At 43.3% G+C, this 20,698-nt stretch overlaps 1 protein-coding gene across 1 annotated transcript in view; it reads right to left on the reverse strand.

The window, feature by feature from the left end:
• The window catches only part of LOC142297107 (uncharacterized), a 50,535-nt gene that overhangs the window by 19,691 nt on the left and 10,146 nt on the right, over positions 1-20,698 (reverse strand). Inside the window, exons 4-6 of the mRNA XM_075341370.1 lie at positions 2,450-2,525; positions 2,161-2,357; positions 1,942-2,050 (exon numbers count right to left, since the gene is read on the reverse strand). Coding sequence (XP_075197485.1) covers positions 1,942-2,050; positions 2,161-2,357; positions 2,450-2,525 — 382 coding nt within the window. The remainder of the gene's footprint in view (positions 1-1,941; positions 2,051-2,160; positions 2,358-2,449; positions 2,526-20,698) is intronic.

The following is a 20,698-nucleotide window of genomic DNA, read 5'->3' on the forward strand; positions in this document are numbered from 1 at the left end:
CAGTAGATATTGCTTGCCCCTTGTGCACAGCTCGCTTTCATTCTGCCTCAAAGGTTCTCCTGTCTTCAGCTGTATGAGCTTCTGAGGTGATCTTGCCTGGTCTAACTAGATGGTCCAGGGCAAGCGTCTCCCATTCGTTTATGTCGACTTCAATGGTTTTAAGGGCAATTGGTGTAATGTTTCTTCTACTCCCTGTTTGTTCGCTTTCTCTGACAGAGTTATCTGTACAGCATTTATTTAGGCAATCGGCTGTGGCATTCTGACCACATGTACAGCTCACCTGGACTGGGTTTTCAGCAGATGTCTGCGGAGACAGCTCAGGAGAAAGTGACTGAGCCGTTTGGCATGCCGGCTGTAGACAGTCCAGGTCTCGTTGGCATAGATAAGTGTGGTAAGGGTCATCATGCAGTAGACCTTTGGCTTGGTGGTAAAGCTAAGTCCCCTCTGCTCCCAGACTTTCCTGAAAGCAGCGAAGACATTAGCAATTCTGTTGTTGACCTCAGTGTCTATGATCACTACGCAAGAGTAAAGATGAGCGAACCCAAGGCTCGATGTTTGGCCGAACACCAACTTTTTACAAAAAAAACAACCAGTTGAGGTTCGGGTGCTTTACGTATGAACTTCACTCGAGCATGCATTGCTGTGCTCAGGTACGCTCGGTGCTCTGGTGCTTGCAATGTTTGAACGGCTCGCATTGGGGATAGCGACAGCGTTATCAGACGTAAAGTAAAGTAAAATCCGAACCCCCGAAAAAAAAAAAAAAAAAGGAAAACCCCATTCGCCTACCCCTGGAAGTGGTCTGCTTATGGCTGGCTGCATGGCTGCATGTGGGCGTAGATTCGCACCACCAATCAGTGACTTCCATTGTGGCTCGGGCCAAGTCTGAACTCGTAGAGGTACAGTTCGGTTGCACGCGCCGAACTTCCATAGGTTCGCTCATCTCTATGCGAAAGAGTATGCTACCAAGGCAGGCAAAGTTATCAACTGCTTTAAGGTTGTACTCCTTCACAATAATGCGTGGCTCCTGGTTTGGTTCTCCTGGAGCATGCTGGTACATAACTTCTTTCTTTCTAGTATTCAGGAGACCAAAGTTGTCACAAGCTTGCGAGAAACAGTCAATTTCACGCTGCATCTGCTGTTCTTTGCTGGCGTGGAGTGTGCAGTCATCAGCAAACATAAAGATCTCATCTTTGTAGCAGCCTTCAGGCATCAGGGGTTGAACAGCTTGTGGTCAGTCCTGTACCTGACATGGATTCTGTCTCGAAGGTGCTACAGGCATTTATCAACATGGCAGAAAATAGCAAGGTGAAAAGGGTCAGGGCGACTACATAACCTTGTTTTATGCCATTTCTAACCAGGAAGGACTAAGTCCATATCATGCAGACCTATCACCATCACTGCCGGACAATTGTGATGAACTTGCTTGGGCAGCCAAACTTCCCCATGATTTTCCACAGGCTGTCTCTGCTGACTGTATTGAAAGCTTTGGTCAAATTGAGAAGGTTACAAAAAGGTCACTGCATGGCTCCTGACATTTTTCGTGGAGTTAACGTGCCGCAAACACCATATGTGTCGTCCAATGTTCAGCACAAGAGCCACTGGCTTTCAGGTAGACCTTCCTCAAGATGTTGGAGAAGAGGGGAATCAGAATCTTCAAGGCAGTGCACAGAAGAAAGATGCCTCGATGGTTGTCTCGAGATTGGAGGTTGCTTTTTCTCTTGTACCTGTGGATTATGTTGGGATCTATCAGCTGCGGCCGAACCTGTCCCTTTTCCCACATGGACTGGAATACTTCAGTCAACATTTGCATCAGGACATTCCTGCCTATATGTATACAAACACACATCACTATAGTCCATTACTATTTACTGATGTGTTACTGTCATGCAGCTGTGAGGTGGAGCATCACCAAAAGATACTGGTGACCACATTATTACATACCTGCGGGATCATCTCCTGGAGTCTCCTCCTTCACGTCACTCATATACGGCTGATCGTCCATCATCCGCTCTTCTTCACCCTCCACTTTAACGATGGTCAGATGTCCTCCCTGATGTCACATATAGAAGAGTTCAGTACAATAGTTCAGTTCAGCAGACACATCCCCAAATATCTGAGCGCGAGCCCATGTAGATGTGGTGGAGGCGCAGCTTCATCTACCTGATGATCCTCCGGACAGTTCTGGGAATACAGAGGAGCCGGACATCTCTCCGGGGAATACAGAGGAACCGGACATCTCTCCGGGGAATACAGAGGAGACTGACATCTCTCCGGGGAATACAGAGGAGACTGACATCTCTCCGGGGAATACAGAGGAGACTGACATCTCTCCGAGGAATTTCTTACACTGAGTCCATCTGTAGGAAGCAGCAACACAAGAGACGGTTACATGTGATGATGGAGTAGTAGCCAGGTGACCCTCTAACAGACATGAGTCTCCCATCCTTACACTGCTGCTCAGCCATGAAATCAGTCTCCTCTTCTTCATCAATGACCTCAACCTTAATGTCAATCAGATCTTCACCCTAAAACACAGGAAAAATGTGAAGTAAGCCACAAATCAGTTGTCTGTCATGTTCTGTGATCGCCTTCTCTGTCCGCAGGACCACAGTAGATTCACCTTTTCTTCTGGTGTTTAGTTTCTGTTATCTGTGCTTTAGTTCTATCAGAGTAACAGCTGTATTCCTTTACTCATTTGTCTGTCCAATCACCTGTTGGGTTCAGAATTAAATATCTTCCTCCTACTGGTAATATTCTCATATTAATGTATCTGCCAGTCAGTGGTAGACCAGCTAGGACACCTCTCTGCTGTTTTTGGTCTCCACTCTGAACCTATCTCATGTTTATTGTCATGTAGGTGGCATATTCTTTACCAATATTCACCTTCTCTGATATTTTGCTGTTTATCTTACGCTCTCTAGGATCACTTTCTACTCCAGCTCTCCTTCCATTCTGTAGGTAATTTGCTCTCTGTTCTGCCCTCTGGTTCCTTAGAAGGAACGTGATGCGGTCAATGGCCGATCAGGCAGCATAGGCACGAGTTGCCATCGTTTCGTCTGTGGTCAGGGCTAGTCTAACTCCCGCAGGAACCTCTAGGGACTGTGGGGTTGGATTCTATTCTGTACATGAACCGGCAGGGCCAGTTGCAGTTTTTAGTGTGTAACCTTTACCCCTTTGTTAGTTGTTGTGTGAATACAACATTATCACGAACTTACTCCATCTTTGTGTGCTGATAAAGCATCATAAGCGATGTGGTTGCCCTGGCCATGCAATTACGCTCCTTGTCCTTGGAAGTGGCACACAAAGCAGCGACAACAGGATGTGTCATCCGCCCCGACATAGGTTCTTCACTGTAAAACCTCAGTTTTGATAATACACTGTATTGGGTACATATATATCTGCTGATATTATATATGTATTTCTGTATGCAACTTTGATAAAGTATTACATCTTGTACTCCACAGTCCCCTAGATAAAACATATAAATAACCCATCACATGACTATCACCCCAAATCATTGAGTGTTTCAACGAGGACCAAAGTTTTCCATCTATTTCTAAGTGTAAGTTGTATCTTCATCTGTGTCCTACCGTATACGGTGGAGAGTCAACGTGTGGGAATCATTGTGTTGTTGCTTCACGGAGACCCTCAGGTCTGGGCATTTTTTCTGCCTGAGATTTTTCCTCAGTTGACGCCGCTTTCTCTGCTTTGGTGCTCATGTATGACGATCCCGATAAAGTTGCAGTCTCTGAATCCATGATTCGCAAGATGATTTAGGGAAATCGTAAAGTGGAGGACTACTGCTCTCAGTTCAGATGCCGGCAGTGGAGACCTTCTGGACTGACCCATCTCTCCTCATTCAATTCTGCCTGGGTCTTTCTAGTCAGATATGAGATATGATGTCTTATAGTCCTTCCTCATTGCCTTGGAAGAAGCTATGTCACTAGCACTGCATTTGGACACACATTTTAGGGATAAGAGTACATTTGAGGGAGTTTTAGTGACTTCTCCCGCTCATCCTATTGAGGCAGGAAAGCCCATGCAAATTGGAACCTACATAGAGTCCAAAAAGGGAGCTAACTTGGAACACCTGATCATTTCTGTCGATACTGTGGTCAAATGGGCCATGTAATGATTCAGGGTTTCAGATATAATATTGAATTTCTTAAGGGTAAAAAGAAAAAGATATCATTGATATGCAAGGATACTGGGTCTAAAGGTTTGAAGCGATCTCTCATGCATTCTACAAGTGTCTATGGTAACTAAATCTGGTGTTGTAACTACCTCGGCATTTATTGATTCAGGCTTCGCCTTGGATCTTAATGACAGTGATTTTGCTATTGAATGTGGGAACACTGCCTCTACCTTTGGTCATCCTATTTGAGAATCCTCAATTGGTATTACTCCCCTTACCCAAAGCCATGTTACTTCTAAGGTTGAAAATGTGTTCATGAAAGTGGGCGCGTTACACACGGAAACTATTTCATTCATGGCGTTCCCTTCCTTACCAGCTAGTATTGTGTTGAGTATACCCTAGTTGGTGAAACACAATCCCACCATCAATTGACAGACTCGCGAGGTTACGTCCTTGGTGGGCTGGGGGGGGGTTTATGTTAAGGCTACTTTACACACTGCGATATCGGTCCCGATATCGCTAGTGTGGGTAGCCGCCCCCATCTGTTGCGCGACACGGGCAAATCGCTGCCCGTGCCGCACAACATCGCCCAGACCGGTCACACATACATACCTGTCCGGCGACGTCGCTGTGACGGGCGAACCGCCTCCTTTCTAAGGGGGCGGTCCGTGCGGCGTCACAGCGACGTCACTGAACCGCCGCCCAATAGCAGCGGAGGGGCGGAGCTGAGAGGGACGTAACATCCCGCCCACCTCCTTCCTTCTGCATAGCGGCCGGGAGGCAGGTAAGGGGGGCTTCCTCGTTCCTGCGGCGTCACACGCAGCAATGTGTGCTGCCGCAGGAACGAGGAACAACCTCGTTACTGCTGCAGTAACGAGATTTGAGAATGGACCCCCGTGTCGCCGATTAGCGATTTTGCACGTTTTTGCAACGATGCAAAATCGCTTATCGGTGTTACACGCAACGGCATCGCTAATGTGGCCGGATGTGCGTCACAAATTCCGTGACCCCAACGAGTTCGCATTAGCGATGTCGCAGCGTGTAAAGCCCGCTTTATTCCAATTGTTTAAATCCCGGGCATCTATGAGACCTTTTTGACACGGGGGTGGTACTGACAGATCAGGGGTTAATAACCTGGCCCTAAGACTGTGGCCCCTATGCTCACCCTCACCCCGTGTGTACCCTTGAGGGTAGGGAGGCCCGAGTCCCCGACCTAGCCATGTCTCCTGTCCGGCCCTGATCTTTCTCCTCCCAACCCTGGGAGCGGGCCAGAAACCCAGTAACAAAACCCCACAATAAAGACACGGACAAGGGAGAATGAAACCTCGTACACACTGCACTCACACACAAAGGAGAGACAATATGTGTACTTTGGGAATAATAAAAAAAAAAAAAAGGGATAGGGAAAAACTAACAATAGGGGATTGTTCACCATGAACTGAGAACCCCTGAGACCGGGATTGCTGATGCAATCTTCGGCAGGCTACACACCCCAGCCTTAAACAGGAAGAGACCAGCTGTGGAAGGTAATCAGAAGAATAGCACACTGCTCCAAAGAGGATTAACTCATGCATGGCTGGAAGCAGTGAAACAACTGAGCCGAAGCCCAGCAGAGCTGAGCATATAAGAGAAACCAGGTTGCCTGCCGGATTTGCAATGTGAACAGGGTCAGACGTTGCAGTAGTAATCCACGTGTGCGGATCCGAACAGCGCATGACACTCTTCTTACAGATTTAATTCATAATTTTGAGGATATTTTTTTCTGAGACTGAATGTGAAGCTCTTCCCCCGGCATAGATCACATGATTGTGCTATAAAATTTATACCAAGGGCCAAATTGCTTATATCTCATCTGTTTACTCTCTTTCTTCTGTAAAGGTATGCCTTGAAGCAGTACATTCAAAAGAGTCTCTCTAAGACCCTGTTGCGCACGAGACGTTTTTGCTGCATTTTTTCTGGCATTTTTGTGCAGAAAACGCTGTGACGTTGCTTCCCCAGCAATGTCTATGGGTTTTCAGAAGTGCTGTCCGCACACAGCGTTTTTTTGTAGCTGCGTTTTTGTGGTGACCACAAAAACGCAGCATGTCAATTATTTCTGCGTTTTTCACTTATTGAATGCAGTGCGGACAAAAACGCACAAAAAATGCAGTGTGAAAAAAACGACTAGTGCGCACATAGTCTAAGGGTCACATAAGGTGTCCCACCTCACCAAGTGCCGTGGGGTTCTTGTTTGTTAAGAAAAAGGATTGAGGGCTGTGTCCTCGTTTGGTTTTAGAGAGATTAATAAGATTACTGTACACAATAGTGGGGGCCAGGTAGTTTTATAAACTAGATCCGAAAGATGCACATAACCTCATACGTGTTCAAAAAGGTGATGAGCGGGAGATGCCTTCAATACATCCAAGGGACACTTTGAATGTGTGGTGATGCCATTTGGTTTGATCGATGCTCTGGCAATGTTTCAGAACTTATCTTGATTTACTCAGGTTCTCGGGAGAAGCATCGGGAGCATTCTTCGGCGGGTGCTTTAAGTTCTTTGTGACAACTAGAGAAGTGTCAATTTGAGGTGCAGCACATTCAGTTTTTGAATCAATTGGTTTCAGCTAAAGGTTTTCAGATCCCAATTTATGTACAGTCCATCCTTGATTGGGTACAACCTACTAATCGTAAAAGTTTACAGAGGTTCTTTGGTATTGCAAATTATTACGGTAAGATCATTAACACTAGAACTACTGAGGTAGTCATTTTGACTACTTTGCACCATGTATTTCTATATAGGTGTCACGAGTCCATTAGTTCTAGTGTTAAGAAGTTCTCTGTCATAGTGAAACCTCTTTCTGACATGACTAAGAAGGGGATGGATTTCAACAATGAGATAGTGAGGGAAAACTTAGCTAACAATGAATTCAAGTCCCCAGGTCCAGATGAATTGCCCCCCAGAGTACTGAAGGAGATAGCAGAGGAAATATTACAACCACTCTTCATAATTTTTGAAAATTCTTAGAGAACAGGAGAAGTTCCAGAAGACTGGAGAAGAGCAAATGATGTCCCTATCTTCAAAAAGGGGAAGAAGGTGGACCCAGGGAACTACAGGCCTGTGAGCCTGACCTCCATACCAGGAAAGATCTCTGAACAAATTATTAAACATCATTTATGCAAGTACCTGGATGAGAATGAAGTGATTAACCAGAGCCAGCATGGGTTTGTAACTAATAAGTCATGTCAGACTAACTTAATTTCCTTCTATGACAGAATCACTGACTGGGTGGATCAGGGAAATGCAGTAGACATAGTATATCTTGACTTCAGTAAAGCATTTGACACAGTATCTCATACAATCCTTATTGAAAAAATGACCAAGTGTGGAATGGACAAGACAACTGTGAGATGGATTCGTAACTGGCTTAGTGATCGGAGTCAAAGAGTGGTGATAAATGGCTGCACATCCAGGGGGAAGACTATTTCAAGTGGGGCACCCAAGGGCTCTATCCTGGGCCCCGTGTTGTTCAACATTTTTATCAATGATTTAGATGAAGATATTAAGGGTAAACTGATTAAATTTGCTGACGACACAAAGCTCGGAGGAATAGCTAATACTAGAGAAGAGAGAGGATTCAACAAGATCTAAACAAGCTGGAACAATGGGCAGCAACTAATAGAATGGTTTATAACAGGGAGAAATGCAAAGTCATACATCTTGGCAAGAATAATGAAAAGAGCATATACAGCATGGACGGTATAGAGCTATCCAACAGCATGTGTGACATATACAGCATGGGGGGAATAGAGCTATCCAACAGCATGTGTGACATATACAGCATGGGAGGAATAGCACTATCCAACAGCATGTGTGACATATACAGCATGGGAGGAATAGCGCTATCCAACAGCATGTGTGACATCTACAGCATGGGAGGAATAGCGCTATCCAACAGCATGTGTGACATATACAGCATGGGAGGAATAGCGCTATCCAACAGCATGTGTGACATATACAGCATGGGAGGAATAGAACTATCCAACAGCATGTGTGACATCTACAGCATGGGAGGAATAGAGCTATCCAACAGCATGTGTGACATATACAGCATGGGAGGAATAGAGCTATCCAACAGCATGTGTGACATATACAGCATGGGAGGAATAGCGCTATCCAACAGCATGTGTGACATCTACAGCATGGGAGGAATAACGCTATCCAACAGCATGTGTGATATATACAGCATGGGAGGAATAGAGCTATCCAACAGCATGTGTGATATATACAGCATGGGAGGAATAGAGCTATCCAACAGCATGTGTGACATATACAGCATGGGAGGAATAGAGCTATCCAACAGCATGTGTGACATATACAGCATGGACGGTATAGAGCTATCCAACAGCATGTGTGACATATACAGCATGGGAGTAATAGCGCTATCCAACAGCATGTGTGACATCTACAGCATGGGAGGAATAACGCTATCCAACAGCATGTGTGACATCTACAGCATGGGAGGAATAGAGCTATCCAACAGCATGTGTGACATATACAGCATGGGGGGAATAGCGCTATCCAACAGCATGTGTGACATATACAGCATGGGAGGAATAGCGCTATCCAACAGCATGTGTGACATATACAGCATGGGAGGAATAGCGCTATCCAACAGCATGTGTGACATATACAGCATGGGAGGAATAGAACTATCCAACAGCATGTGTGACATATACAGCAAGGGAGGAATAGCGCTATCCAACAGCATGTGTGACATATACAGCATGGGAGGAATAGAACTATCCAACAGCATGTGTGACATCTACAGCATGGGAGGAATAGAACTATCCAACAGCATGTGTGACATATACAGCATGGGAGGAATAGAACTATCCAACAGCATGTGTGACATATACAGCAAGGGAGGAATAGCGCTATCCAACAGCATGTGTGACATATACAGCATGGGAGGAATAGAGCTATCCAACAGCATGTGTGACATATACAACATGGGAGGAATAGAGCTATCCAACAGCATGTGTGACATCTACAGCATGGGAGGAATAGCACTATCCAACAGCATGTGTGACATATACAGCAAGGGAGGAATAGCGCTATCCAACAGCATGTGTGACATATACAGCATGGGGGGAATAGCGCTATCCAACAGCATGTGTGAAAAAGACTTAGGTATACTAATAGATCACAGACTAAACATGAGTTAACAGTGTGACGCAGCAGCAAAAAAGGCACACACCATTCTAGGATGTATTAACAGAAGCATACGTCTAGATCACGTGAAGTCATTATCCCCCTTTACTCCTCTTTGGTCAGACCTCATCTGGAATACTGTGTACAGTTCTGGGCACCACATTTTAAAAAAGACATCAACAAACTGGAGCAAGTTCAGAGAAGAGTGACCAGAATGGTGACTGGACTGCAAACCATGTCCTATGAGGAACGGTTACAGGATTTAGGATTGTTTAGCTTGCAAAAGAGAAGACTGAGAGGAGACTTAATAGCTGTCTACAAATATCTTACAGGCGGTCACACTGTAGAGGGATAGGTTTTATTCTCATTTTCACAAGGAAACACTAGAAGCAATGGGATGAAACTGATGGGGAGGAGACACAGATTAGATAGTAGAAAAAACTTTTTCACAGTGAAAGTGATCAATGAGTGGAACAGGCGGCCACGAGAGGTGGTGAGGTCTCCTTCAATGGAGGTCTTTAAAAAGAGGTTGGACGGACATCTGTCTGGGATGATTTAGTGAGTCCTGCTTTGAGCAGTCGGTTGGACTAGATGACCCCGGAGGTCCATTCCAACTGTATGATTCTATGACTTTTTCTCTTGGTCAGCTGAGGCTGTAGATGCCTTTGCGGCCCTCAAGACAGCATTTCCTACAGCTCCAGTCCTCAATAATGTTGATTTGCTTTTTGTGGTTGAAGTACATGCCTCTTGTGTTGGGATGGGCCCATCTTTCACAAAAGAAATACTGTTACTATCATCCTTGTGCTTTTTTTTCCTCAGAAATTCTCACATAATATAGCTGATAGGGAACGTTTAGCTGTTAAGAGAGCTTTTGCGGAATGGTGTCATTGGTTGGAAGGGGCTAGCCATAAAAGAACAGTCTTTATTGATCACAAAAATGTATTACTATATATGTCAACATGCCACTAAATGCTTGAATAGTACACAAGCCCCAAGGGCCCTTTTCTCCCCACTCGGATTGATTTGTCTGTGACATACCTCTCTGGTGCAAAGTATGTTAGGGCTGATGCTTTGTCACATTTTTTTTGTTCCAGAGTTGAGGGACGAATAAAGAAGTTACATTTCTTGGTGAAGTGGGGTGGTGGGTGCGCTGGGGATTGACTGACAGTGCATTGGTGCTGCAGAGGGCTTGCCATCGGGAAAACTATTTGTTCTGTCCTCGCTTCATACTGACCTTCTGTGATGACTGTCACTAGGTGGCGCCAGACACTACTTGCATGCAGTAAATGGAGAGGTAGACAGGCCGATATAATAAACCAGGAAGGCACAACAGTACATGGAGGGCAGACAGAGACAAGGTCAAAATACAAAGCCGAAGGTCAGGGTTCCAGAAGAGTACATACAAGATACAGGGAGCAGGCGAGGATGCGGTCAGAAGCCAAGAGGTCACAACAGAAACAGGGGGCACAGGAAGAGAAGGGTCAACAACAGTCCGGACTAGAGAGGCCAAGATCTGAACACTGAGCACCACGAGAGCCAACAGCACAACTGAAACCAGGGAGTATGACTGGCAGCGTCCAGAGCCAACACACTCCCTAATGAAGCAGAGCAATCACCGGGGTACGAGAACCATCTGCGAGAGCAACTCCCAGGACCAACGTGAAACCCAGTGCCGTGAAAAAACCAGCAGAGCATTCACCTTGCAAAACGCTCTGCACCATAAGCAACAAATAATGGCTCTCCTGGAGAGCATAGCAGAACAATACAGAATGTCCTGCACATAGGAATCGTGACACCTTGTTAAAGAAGTTGTCCAGTTAGCAAAACTGATTTTTTTTTTCCTGATAAATCTTGCTAATATGTGCCCCTCAACACATCTATTATGTTTTTTCAGCAAAATTACCTTTTATTGTGCACTAGCAGCACATGCTCGTTGCTGGCTCCAGCTCTGATGGGGTTAATCTCTCCTCTGACTTCCTGTGTTCAGTTCCTACAAGTCCCAGAATTCTTTGTGGCTCTAGGGCGGTGTCTAGCTTATCTAACACACCCACTGTGTCTAATACACTCACTCTGCTCCCACCCAAACCCTCCTCCCTGCCTCTTCCCAGTGGATGTGCACTGAGAGCAATCACACAGAGACAGCAGCAGCTCTACACAGCCAGGGGAAGAAAGTGTGTGTGCGCGTATATACAGTGTATGTGTATGTGTGCGCGTATATACAGTGTGTGTGTATGTGTGCGCGTATATAGTGTGTGTGTGTGTATGTGTGTGTGTGTGTGTGTATATACAGTGTGTGTGTGTATATATATATATACAGTGTGTGTGTGTGTGTGTATGTGTGTGTATGTTATACTCACCTGTCTGCAGGGTCCCGGTGCCATGCCTGCTTCCAGCCCCTGTCTCCGTCCCGCCGCTCTGGCTGTGTGCAGTCTCCCCGGGGCACGTACGAAGCTTGCAGGACCTGGCGGTGGATCACCTGATGCAGTCACCTGACGCATCAGCTGATCGATTCTCGTGGTGTCACCGGCTTTTTCGCGCCCGGCCGGCTATCAGCTGATCCTGCCGTCAGGGGACTTCATCAGCTGATTACCAGCAGCTCCTGCAGTGATGGGCCAGGATCAGACTCCGCTGCAGGAGCTGCCGGTAATCAGCACAGACGTGAGTATTTATTTATTTATTTTTCTACTGATGCATCAGCTGATTGTATAATCGGCTTTTATACAATCAGCTGCTGCGTCATGTGATTCAGGCCTTGAACCTGACACATCATCTGATCGCTTTGCCTTCCAGCAAACCGATCAGATGATATTGGATCCGGATTGGACGGCGCGGGACCCTTGACCCAGGATTACTGCGGAGGGGGGTTTATTTCAATAAAGATGGAGTCACTAATTGTGTTGTGTTTTATTTCTAATAAAAATATTTTTCTGGTTGTTGTGTTTTTTTTTTATCATTACTAGAAATTCATGGTGGCCATGTCTAATATTGGCGTGACACCATGAATTTCGGGCTTAGGGCTACCTGATAATATACAGCTAGCCCTAACGCCATTATTACCCAGCTAGCCACCCGGCATCAGGGCAGCTGGAAGAGTTGGATACAGCGCCAGAAGATGGCGCTTCTATGAAAGCGCCATTTTCTGGGGTGGCTGCGGACTGCAACTGCAATTCGCAGTGGGGGTGCCCAGAAAGCTTGGGCACCCTTCTCTGTGGATTCCAATCCCCAGCTGCCTAGTTGTACCCGGCTGGACACCAAAATTAGGCGAAGCTTACGTCATTTTTTTTTTAAATTATTTCATGAAATTCATGAAATAATTAAAAACAAAAGGGCTTCTCTATATTTTTGGTTTCCAGCCGGGTACAAATAGGCAGCTGGGGGTTGGGGGCAGCCCGTACCTGCCTGCTGTACCCGGCTAGCATACAAAAATATGGCGAAGCCCATGTCATTTTTTTTTCTTTTTGGGTAAAAAACTGCATACAGTCCTGGATGGAGGATGCTGAGCCTTGTAGTTCTGCAGCTGCTGTCTGCTCTCCTGCATACACTAGTGAATGGAGGATGCTGAGCCTTGTAGTTCGGGGAATCATGAATGGATAAGAAAGTCGGGTTTAACACTGCGCTAAAACCATGAAGCCAAACGATGTGATGAATTCTTTGCTATATTTTCTTTATTTAGGCCAAGTCTACATGTTTCAAAGGCATGTCCGCCTTCTTCATCAGGACAAAGGAAAAAACAGCATGATACCAATTGCTACTTGGGGATACATATATATTGAAAAAGAGGCTCCACACCTACACAGGTGATGTCAGTCAGGGAGTGGCTGAACATCACGTGTATGAATAACAGAAAACAGTGGAGAAAAAAATGGAAGAAACAGAAAGAAGAAAAAAAAAAGGAATTGGAAGGGGTTAAAACAGAGGGGTGTACGCATATGTCTGTAAAAAAAATTTTTTGCTTTAATAAAAAAACAAATGTAAAAAATTGTGCTTTATTATAAAGCTTGCGCCTAAAAATACATAAAAATATAATGTCAGGTCGCTGCCAAAACAATCAGCAAGAAGGTGCAAAAATATATATATGTATAATACTGGAGATGATCCAGCAGTAAAAAAAGGGGGGTTTATGCTTTAATAAAAACAAATGTGCTTTATTTGTAAAACTTGTGCCTAAAGATACATAAAAATATAGTGTCAGATCGCTGACAAAAACAATCAGCAAAAAAGTGCAAAAATATATATATGTATGATACTGGAGATGATCCAGCAGTGAAAAAAGGGGTTTTTTTTTCTAGGTACAAAAATGTGAAAAAAAGGGGGGGTGGGACACACGGGTTTTTGCTTTAATAAAAAACAAATGTAAAGAAATGTGCTTTATTTGTAAAGCTTACGCCTAAAAATACATAAAAATATAGTGTCAGGTCGTTAACAAGACAATCAACAAAAAAGTGCAAAAATATATATATGTATAATACTGGAGATGATCCAGCAATGAAAAAAAGAGGGTTTTGTGAGGTACAAGAATGTGAAAGAAAAATGGGACACACGGATTTTTGCTTTAATAGAAACAAATGTAAAAAAATGTGCTTTATTTGTAAAGCTTACGCCTAAAAATACATAAAAATATAGTGTCAGGTCGCTGACAAAACAATCAGCAAAAAGGTGCAAAAATATATATATGTATGATACTGGAGATGATCCAGCAGTGAAAAAAAGAGGTTTTGTGAGGTACAAGAAAGTGAAAGAAAAATAGGACACACGGACATAGGGGAAAAAAAAAAAAAAAAAAAAAAAACTCCAACGTGCTATGTGAAGTGCTGAAAGGAGTGAAATGAGTTAAATGCGTGGGAAAAAGGTTATCTGCGCATGCGTGCGCATGAAGGAGCAGGGTGAAAAGAATTCATGTCGGCATAGAGAACGGGCCGGAACAAAATACAGTGAGTGAAAAAAGGGGGTAGATCAAATATGAAAAGAATAAAGAAGATAGTTTCTGGAGAGTGAAACAAATATGATTCTGCTGTCATAGCCTATAAGGGTTTAATACAAAAAGCCGCTGATAATAATATTTTGAATTCATCTGAAAAGAGATTTTTACAGATTGATAGTTTTAATGTAGCATTTTTTTACCATCTGCCTAAATTGCATAAAAATCCGGTAAACCCCCCTGGACGCCCTATCATCTCAGGCATCAATTCACTCACAGCAAATTTAGCGGCATATGTGGATCAATTACTGCAACCGTATGTGATGGATTTAGGGAGTTATCTGAGAGATTCCTCCCATCTCATAAACATAATCAAAGATATTCCTTGGAAACAATCGTATCTCTTTGTAACTGTTGATGTTTCCGCATTATATTCAAATATTGCCCATGATTTGGGTCTTTTCAGTCTATGTTTTTTTCTCACCAAAGACAGCAGGTTTCCTGCAATCCAAAAGAGGTTCCTTTTGGAGGCTATGAGCTTCATTCTACATAACAATTTCTTCACGTTCCTAGATAAACTTTACCATCAATCTCTGGGTACAGCGATGGGATCAAAAGCAGCTTGTTCGTATGCAAATTTATTTATGGGACTATTCGAGAACCTCCATATACTGGATGGTAGTCATGTAAACAGTATTGTTGTCTACAAAAGATTCATAGACGATCTGTTTTTTATATGGGATAATGAACAAAACAATATTGATTCCTTTCTTGCTTTGTTAAATGAAAATACTTGGGGTTTGAATTTTACATCAACTGTCCATGATAAGACAATTCATTTTTTAGATCTGACACTTTATCATCAAAACAGCTGTATTCTCACCGAGACTTATTTTAAACAGGTGGACACTAATAGCTATATAAATTTCAATAGCGAACACTATGATAAATGGTTGCTCAATATACCGGTAAATCAATATAAAAGGATAAGGAGAAATTGCACAACAGATGAGGATTTCTCTGATCAGGTTGCCATTTTAAAAGAGCGGTTCTTGGAGAAAAAATATCCCCGTAATTTAATCAAAAAAGCCTTCACTACCACAAGATCTTTAAAACAAAAGGATTTGCTTGTTTCTAGGAAAGTTTTCCAATCCGATAATAAAGCAGACGGCGCGAGCCCGATTGTTAATGATTTTGCCCTCAATTTTATTACTACTTACAGCAGTGACAATTTTAGGATCAAAAAATTTTTTTCAAAACACTGGGATATACTTTTAAATGACCCCATTTTAATGGGCATTTTACCCTCCCAACCGGGTTTTACTTTTAGGAGAGCTCCTACTATTAAGAATATTTTAGCTCCCAGTAGACTCAAGGATGCTAGGAGCTCAAATACTACAACCCCTGTAACAGGGTCATTTAGATGTAATGCAAAAAACTGTCTCTGCTGCAAGATCATCGGCCATAATAAGATATCGTTTTGTTCGCACGTGGGTGCTGAGATTTTCCCTATTAAAGATTATATGACCTGCCAGACCGACCATGTCGTTTACTTATTGGATTGTATCTGTGGCAAGCAGTATGTGGGGAGGACTTGCCAGGCATTGCACAATAGGTTAAATTCTCACCGACATAACGTCAAGATTGGATATATGTTGCACAGTTTATCTAGACATTGTGCTATATTTCACAATAAGATGATGTCCTGTACAATCACCCCTATTGAACATATTCCCTCAGATATACCAAATAGATTAGAATTATTAAGCAAAAAAGAGACCTTTTGGATCCATAAGCTCAGTACTCTAAAACCGCATGGGCTCAATGAATTGACCGATCTGTTTTATTAATCCTCACTTATTATTTAAAAAAAAAAAAAAAAAAAAAAATTTTTTTAGATTATTGTTTTATGTGAAATAAATTCCCAACAAATATTTTTTGGATATATATTATATATATTTCTTTTACATTTTCTAATGCGGTCTGCATAAATATGAAGTTTTTATACACCCAGTTTTTATCCTAATATAATAAGGACATTTTAATTTTTATATATGTATTTTTCCCCATTTTATTAAGATACTCCAAAAATTCCTTCCCCCTTCCCCAGCTTTCATTATAAGGTGGGATTGTATGTTTTTATATACAACTTTTCATATATATCCTTTTATCTGTTGGTTGTGATAATTATTTTATTTGGTTTCAGCGTGTTTCTTAAAGGTTTTTACTCTTTATATTATATTCATATCTATTGTATGTATTTATTTAAATGTGATACCATCAAACACTGTTTTTTGCCCTTGGATGGATGAATACAAAATTTGATCTTTATATTTGTTTCACTCTCCAGAAACTATCTTCTTTATTCTTTTCATATTTGATCTACCCCCTTTTTTCACTCACTGTATTTTGTTCCGGCCCGTTCTCTATGCCGACATGAATTCTTTTCACCCTGCTCCTTCATGCGCACGCATGCGCAGATAACCTTTTTCCCACGCATTGAACTCATTTCACTCCTTTCAGCACTTCACATAGCACGTTGGAGTTTTTTTTTTTTTTTTTTTTTTTTCCCTATGTTCGTGTGTCCTATTTTTCTTTCACTTTCTTGTACCTCACAAAACCTCTTTTTTTCACTGCTGGATTATTTCCAGTATCATACATATATATATTTTTGCACCTTTTTGCTGATTGTTTTGTCAGCGACCTGACACTATATTTTTATGTATTTTTAGGCGTAAGCTTTACAAATAAAGCACATTTTTTTACATTTGTTTCTATTAAAGCAAAAATCCGTGTGTCCCATTTTTCTTTCACATTCTTGTACCTCACAAAACCCTCTTTTTTTCATTGCTGGATCATCTCCAGTATTATACATATATATATTTTTGCACTTTTTTGTTGATTGTCTTGTTAACGACCTGACACTATATTTTTATGTATTTTTAGGCGTAAGCTTTACAAATAAAGCACATTTCTTTACATTTGTTTTTTATTAAAGCAAAAACCCGTGTGTCCCACCCCCCCTTTTTTTCACATTTTTGTACCTAGAAAAAAAAACCCCTTTTTTCACTGCTGGATCATCTCCAGTATCATACATATATATATTTTTGCACTTTTTTGCTGATTGTTTTTGTCAGCGATCTGACACTATATTTTTATGTATCTTTAGGCACAAGTTTTACAAATAAAGCACATTTGTTTTTATTAAAGCATAAACCCCCCTTTTTTACTGCTGGATCATCTCCAGTATTATACATATATATATTTTCGCACCTTCTTGCTGATATATTTTTGCACCTTCTTGCTGATTGTTTTGGCAGCGACCTGACATTATATTTTTATGTATTTTTAGGCGCAAGCTTTATAATAAAGCACAATTTTTTACATTTGTTTTTTTATTAAAGCAAAAAAATTTTTTTACAGACATATGCGTACACCCCTCTGTTTTAACCCCTTCCAATTCCTTTTTTTTTTTTTTTTCCTTCTTTCTGTTTCTTCCATTTTTTTCTCCACTGTTTTCTGTTATTCATACACGTGATGTTCAGCCACTCCCTGACTGACATCACCTGTGTAGGTGTGGAGCCTCTTTTTCAATATATATGTATCCCCAAGTAGCAATTGGTATCATGCTGTTTTTTCCTTTGTCCTGATGAAGAAGGCGGACATGCCTTTGAAACATGTAGACTTGGCCTAAATAAAGAAAATATAGCAAAGAATTCATCACATCGTTTGGCTTCATGGTTTTAGCGCAGTGTTAAACCCGACTTTCTTATCCATTCATGATTCCCTGTTGCATCATCGGGGCTGCTGCTTGACCATTTTCTGCATACATAGGAGTTGTGCCTGTCACAACTTCCATAGGTGAGCACCTGTTTTCATTTTCTAAGCCTGCATTGTTTGCCAGATAAGACCCTATGTGCGCTTTTCTCTCCACAGCATTTTGAGCCTTGTAGTTCTGCAGCTGCTGTCTGCTCTCCTGCATACACTAGTGAATGGAGGATACTGAGGCTTGTAGTTCTGCAGCTGCTGTCTTCTCTCCTGCTTACACTAGTGAATGGAGGATACTGAGGCTTGTAGTTCTGCAGCTGCTGTCTGCTCTCCTGCATACACTAGTGAATGGAGGATGCTGAGCCTTGTAGTTCTGCAGCTGCTGTCTGCTCTCCTGCATACACTAGTGAATGGAGGATGCTGAGCCTTGTAGTTCTGCAGCTGCTGTCTGCTCTCCTGCATACAATGAACATTTTGAATAAGGAAATGACATCAGACCTTTTTTTTTTTTCATCAACAATCTTTAATGGCATTGTGCACTGATTAAAAACGCAGCAAAAAAACGCACCAAATCGCGGCAAAAACGTGACATGCAGCACCGCAGGTGACAGAGCAGAGCAAGTTGGTGACATGCTCTGCTCTGACACATAGTGTGCTGCATGTCACTGTATCCACTCTGGGACTTGTTGTGCAGGTGACCGGATGATACATGTCACTAACTGTCTCCACTGTGGTACTTGTTGTGCAGGTGACCGGATGATACATGTCACTAACTGTCTCCACTCTGGGACTTGTTGTGCAGGTGACCGGATGATACATGTCACTAACTTGCTCCACTCTGTGACTTCTGTTGCATTGTTCCAACTGTATACACTCTCACCTGAACAAGTCTCATAGTGGAGACAGTTAGTGACATGTATCATCCGGTCACCTGCACAACAAGTCCAGAGTGGTGAAAGATAGTGACATGCAGCACACTATGTGTCAGAGCAGAGCATGTCACTGTCTCCACTCTGGGACTTGTTGTGCAGGTGACCGGATGATACATGTCACTAACTGCCCCACTCTGTGATTTCTGCTGCATAGTACCAACTGTATACACTCTCACCTGCACAACAAGTCCCTTAGTGGAGACAGTTAAGTGACATGTAGCATCCGGTCACCTGCACAACAAGTGCCAGAGTGGAGAAAGATAGTGACATGCAGCACACTATGTGTCAGAGCAGAGCATGTCACTGTCTCCACTCCGCTGACCTCACAGCCCGTACACGCTGCGATGGATGCAGGGGGACACAGAACAAGTAATCGGCCGACACTGGAGTCATCTGATTACTTGGGATGAATGAGCAGTAAAATGCTCTGGTGCTCGATGGGCGAAGCCCATGCCGATTTTTTTTTTTTAAAAAATTCATTAAAAATAAAAAAAACAAAAAAATCACATTGTTTGTGGGCTCCCGCTGCATTTTCTATTGCTAAGGGTAACCAAAGCAGCTACTGGCTGCTAGCCCCCGCTGCTTGGTGTTACTTTCAACTGGCAATAGAAATGCAGGGAAGCATTTTTTTTTTATAAAGGTTTTTCCCTGAAAACGTTTTTAAGAAAATGACGTGGGCTTCGCCATATTTTGTATGCTAGCCAGGTGCAGCAGGCAGGTACGGGCTGCCCCCAACCCCCAGCTGCCTAGTTGTACCCGGCTGGGAACCAAAAATATAGAGAAGCCCTTTTTTTTTCATGAATTTCATGAAATAATTAAAAAAAAAAAATGACGCGGGCTTCGCCAAATTTTTGAGTCCAGCCAGGTACAACTAGGCAGCTGGGGATTGGAATCCACAGTGCAGGGTGCCCAAACTTTCTGGGCCCCCCCCACTGCGAATTGCAGTCCACAGCTGCCCCAGAAAATGGCGCTTTCATAGAAGCGCCATCTTCAGGCGCTGTATCCAACTCTTCCAGTGGCCCTGGTGGCAGGTGGCACGCTGGGTAATAAGGGGTTAATACCAGCTATGTTTTACTAGCTGGTATAAAGCCCGAGATTCTTAATGTCAGGCCAAGTTTAACCTGCCTGGCCATTAAGAATCTCCAACAAAGGGTTTAAAAAAAAAAAAAAAAAAAAAAGAAGACATCACACAGAGAAAAATACTTTATTAGAAATAAATACACAGACACAGTAGGGACTCCATGTTTATTACTCCCTCTCACCCCTCCACGATGGAGAGATTTCTGTACTGACCATGCCAGGAGCGAGCGGGGGGGGGGGGGGGGGAAGAAGAGAGCGAGCAGGGGGGGGGAGAAGAGAGCGAGCGGGGGGGGGGAGAAGAGAGAGAGAGAGAGAGAGAGAGAGGGGGGGGGGAGAAGAGAGAGAGAGAGAGAGAGGGGGGGGGAGGAGAGTGAGAGAGGGGGGGGAGAAGAGAGAGTGAGAGAGGGGGAGAAGAGAGAGAGGGGGGGAGAAGAGAGAGAGGGGGGGAGAAGAGAGAGAGAGAGAGGGGGGGGGAGAAGAGAGAGAGAGAGAGGGGGGGGGGGAGAAGAGAGAGAGAGAGAGGGGGGGGGAGGAGAGAGAGAGAGAGAGGGGGGGGAGGAGAGAGAGAGAGAGAGAGGGGGGAGGAGAGAGAGAGAGAGAGAGAGGGGGGGAGGAGAGAGAGAGGGGGGAGAAGAGAGAGAGAGAGAGGGGGGGGAGAAGAGAGAGAGGGGGGG

This window comes from Anomaloglossus baeobatrachus, chromosome 3 (assembly GCF_048569485.1).
Source record: "Anomaloglossus baeobatrachus isolate aAnoBae1 chromosome 3, aAnoBae1.hap1, whole genome shotgun sequence".
In the NCBI taxonomy this organism is placed as follows: Eukaryota; Metazoa; Chordata; class Amphibia; order Anura; family Aromobatidae; genus Anomaloglossus; species Anomaloglossus baeobatrachus.